Source organism: Terrapene carolina, unplaced genomic scaffold, assembly GCF_002925995.2.
Source record: "Terrapene carolina triunguis isolate 2854851 unplaced genomic scaffold, T_m_triunguis-2.0 Scaffold517, whole genome shotgun sequence".
Lineage (NCBI taxonomy): Eukaryota > Metazoa > Chordata > Testudines > Emydidae > Terrapene > Terrapene triunguis.
This window is the reverse complement of record NW_020664868.1, coordinates 4,663,420-4,666,783: the sequence shown is the minus strand read 5'-3', so window position 1 is coordinate 4,666,783 and position 3,364 is coordinate 4,663,420. Positions and strand designations below refer to the sequence as shown.

General features: G+C 65.9%; 1 protein-coding gene across 1 annotated transcript in view; it reads right to left on the bottom strand.

The window, feature by feature from the left end:
• Positions 1-3,364, bottom strand: part of EML2 (EMAP like 2) — a gene marked incomplete at its 3' end in the record, with an annotated part of 28,442 nt that overhangs the window by 20,006 nt on the left and 5,072 nt on the right. Inside the window, exons 3-8 of the mRNA XM_026658795.2 lie at positions 2,873-2,901; positions 2,459-2,588; positions 1,662-1,811; positions 1,233-1,302; positions 826-936; positions 20-115 (exon numbers count right to left, since the gene is read on the bottom strand). Coding sequence (XP_026514580.1) covers positions 20-115; positions 826-936; positions 1,233-1,302; positions 1,662-1,811; positions 2,459-2,571 — 540 coding nt within the window. The remainder of the gene's footprint in view (positions 1-19; positions 116-825; positions 937-1,232; positions 1,303-1,661; positions 1,812-2,458; positions 2,589-2,872; positions 2,902-3,364) is intronic.

Sequence of the window (3,364 nt, the reverse complement as noted above, 5' to 3'; positions counted from 1 at the left end):
GGGGGGGGGGGGTGGTTACCTTGACGTCAGCGATTTTCTGCTCCTTCTGCCAGTCCCACACCGACAGCACGTGCTCGTTGGACTCATCGACGGCACACAGCAGCCCCCCGCCGTTCTGCGGAGAGGTGGGGGGCTCAGGTGGGGGTCACCCCCCACTGTACAGATGCCCCCTGCCTGCTGACCCCCCCCACTGTACACATAGCCCCCCACGCCCTCTGCCCCCCCACCCTGAGCCCTCTGACCCCCTCAAAGCTGCCCCCACCCCGCTCACCAGCTCTCCCCCCATTCTCCTGTCCCAGCCACTCCCAGCCTTCAGACCCAGCCCCCTTTTCAAGGGGGGGGAAGGGCTGGCTCAGTGGGGCGGGGGGATCCTGCCTTCTAGTGCAAGGCGGTTGCCCCTTGTTGTCCCCCCAGGACCCTGCAACCAGGAGACTCACCCAGCCGAGCGCCAGCTCCCCCGCACCAGGACTGAGAGACAGAAGGGAGCCCCCAGCCCCCCACTCCTTGCACCCCAGAACCCCCCAGCCCAACAGACTCCTCCTGCACCCTCAGAACCCCTAGCCCCATGCATCCCCTGTAGCGCAATGCAGTCCCTTGCACCCCAAGACAGGGGGCAGAGGGAAAGGGACCGCCTGATGGGGCGGGCCATGGGGAGGGGTCTGAAAGGGAGGGGGGAGTGGTGAAGGGGCCAAAGGGAAGGGTCAGGGGAGGTCGAGGGGGAGGTGAGAGGACACAGCTGAGGTGATGGGGCAGTGTAGGGGCAGATAACAGGTGAGGGGGGCGGGGCCAGGTAACCGGCAAAGGGGGCGGGGCCAGGTCACTTACGGACTTTGAGAATCCCACGCAGCTCACGGCTCGGTCGAAGGCCCCCAGGCCCAGCACGTGCAGCGTGTTCAGGCTGACCGAGTCCCAGACCCGCACGTGGGGCAGTAGCGGCTGCAGGAGAAGCCGGGGTGGGGGGAGACCATCAGCCTGGCCCAGCCCCCGCACTGCTCACTGGGGGCGGGATCAAATCCCCCCAGCAGCCGCTGGGCCTGGGGAGACACCCCCCGGGAGACCCCTCCCCCCATCCAGCCCCCTCCCCCACAGCCCAGACAGCCTGGGGTTTCCCCCTTTGCTATTGCCACCTCCATAACCCCACACCCAGGGACTGGCATTTTCCTGGCACGACCCTCGCCCATAGGCATCTGCCCTGTCCCCATTGCAGACCCACGGTGCCCCCATCTCCTCACCTTGCCGTCCTTGGATGTCCCAGCCACCTGCCCGGTTGCTATGGTTACCATGTCGGGGTGCACAGCCAGGCTAGGAGAGAGAGGAGCAAGTTCAGGCCCCACAAGTGACACGAACTGCTGGGTCTCAGCTCTCCATGGGCGCTGGGGCAGCTCTCCCTCCCCCGCCATCCAACCCACTTTGGGGCAAGATGAACGGGGGGGGGGGAGGGATTGAAGTTCTGTCCTCCCCTTCCCCTTCATTTGCTATCCCTAATGCCCTGGGGGGCTGCTTGGGGGTGGGACACGGGGCCTTTCCCCTCTAGGGGGCGCTGGCTCTGATCCAGGACAGAGCCGTGTGCTGCTGCAGCTGCCTGTGACACCTTCCCCCCCCCCCAGCACATCCCCCCACCGGGGCCCCCCAAGGAATGGCTCGCTGGGGCCCTCCCTCACCACTTAATGTCATCGTTGTGGCCCAGGTAGTGGCGCTGGCGCTGCTCCTCCACGCAGTACAGCACGGCCACGGCTGCCACAAAATAGACGATCTCCCCCGTGGGCAGCAGGAAGAGGTTGGCCCGGCAGTCGCGGCCCCGGTACCCGTAGCTGGGGCGACGGGTCAAGGAAAAGAGGGGGAGGTGGCTCCCCATCCCCTCTGCCCACCCAGCACCTTCGGGATCTTCGGGCTGCGGCCAATAACCCTGCAGCCCCCTCAACTACATGAGAGGCAGAAACTGAGGCACCAAGTGATGCCCCTTCCCAGTCACCCAGGAGTCCTGACTCCCAGCCCCCCTGCTCTAACCACTAGCCTCCACTCCCCTACCAGAATCAGGGATAGAACCAGGAGTCCTGGCTCCCAGTCCCCCGCCCCCCTGCTCTAACCACTAGCCCCCACTCCCCTCCCAGAGCCAGAGATAGAACCCAGGAGTCCTGGCTCCCAGTCCAGTACCAGTTGTTAAGCTCTGTTTGCCGCCCCGGGCTATCCGGCAGACATGACAAAGCGCGTGGCCCCTGGTTATACTGGTGTAACCAACCGGTCAAATGTTTCTGTATAAACAGGGCTCTAGGGATCACAAAAGTTTTGCTTAAAAAAATTTCATTTCAAACTTGTGGTTGTTCCCCCCGCCCGCCCCCGTGGAGCCAGCCACGGGGCCCAATCCACCCATCCGTAGTGGGGGGGGGGGCGGGCACCGCCAGAGGCACTGGCTGGCAGCCCCCCAAGCCGCGGGCCAGGGCTCGCAAGCAGCGGATACACCCAGTCCAGCTTCAGCTTCTTGGGTGGCAGCTCCAGCTTGGTGTCCAGGCTGTAGGTGGCGACGAGGGCATCGGGGACGTACATGGGGACGGGACGGCCCCGCAGGAACATCTTCACGTAGCCATCCTCTGCGTAAGGACAGGGGTCGTTGGGGCGTGGGGGGCGGGGAGGGAGCCACTGCCCCTGCCCCCTGGCACCCCCCGGCTCAGATCTACCTGCCCTCCACGCCCTGCAGCCAGCCCCCTGCGCACCGCTCCCCACCGTCCCACATAATCCAGGGCACAATCTCCTCCCCACCCACACATGCTCATCAGGGGCCTCCCCATCCTGCCCCCTCCCAGCTGCCCCATGACTTCCCCCCCCGCCTCCCCCTGCCCAGCCCTTTCCCAGCGTGCACGGGGCACCCACTCACCAGCGCTGAAGGTGGCCTCCTTGGGTTTGCTGCAGGCGAGAACCGTAGATATTACATCCAGGGACCCTGACTGGCACCCCATGACACCACCCCCTCCCCCCCACCAGCAGGGAGCGGCGTCCCCACCCCCACCCCAGCGTGGGCCATGTCCTCTGCACTCGGGGCCAGCAGAGCTGGGGATCAGGACCCCCCAAAACACCCACGGCCACCTCCCTCAGGCCTCTGGTGGCCAATGCAAGAGTGTGGGGGGGCCCCCTCTTACTAGGGGGCTCAGCTAGCCTGTCCCAGAGATCCCTCCCCCGCCCCACAGACGCGCCCATCCCCCCTGTGGCCAGGATGGAAACTCCCAGCAGAGAAGGGGTTAAGGCTCCGGGCACAGGGCGGTTCTGCCCATCTGCCGCAGCTTTTATCTTTTATCTTCCCCGGCCAGCCCCACAACTCTTCCCCCACTGCGCTAGCCTGCCCCTCCCCCCTTCCCCAGCCAGCCCCACA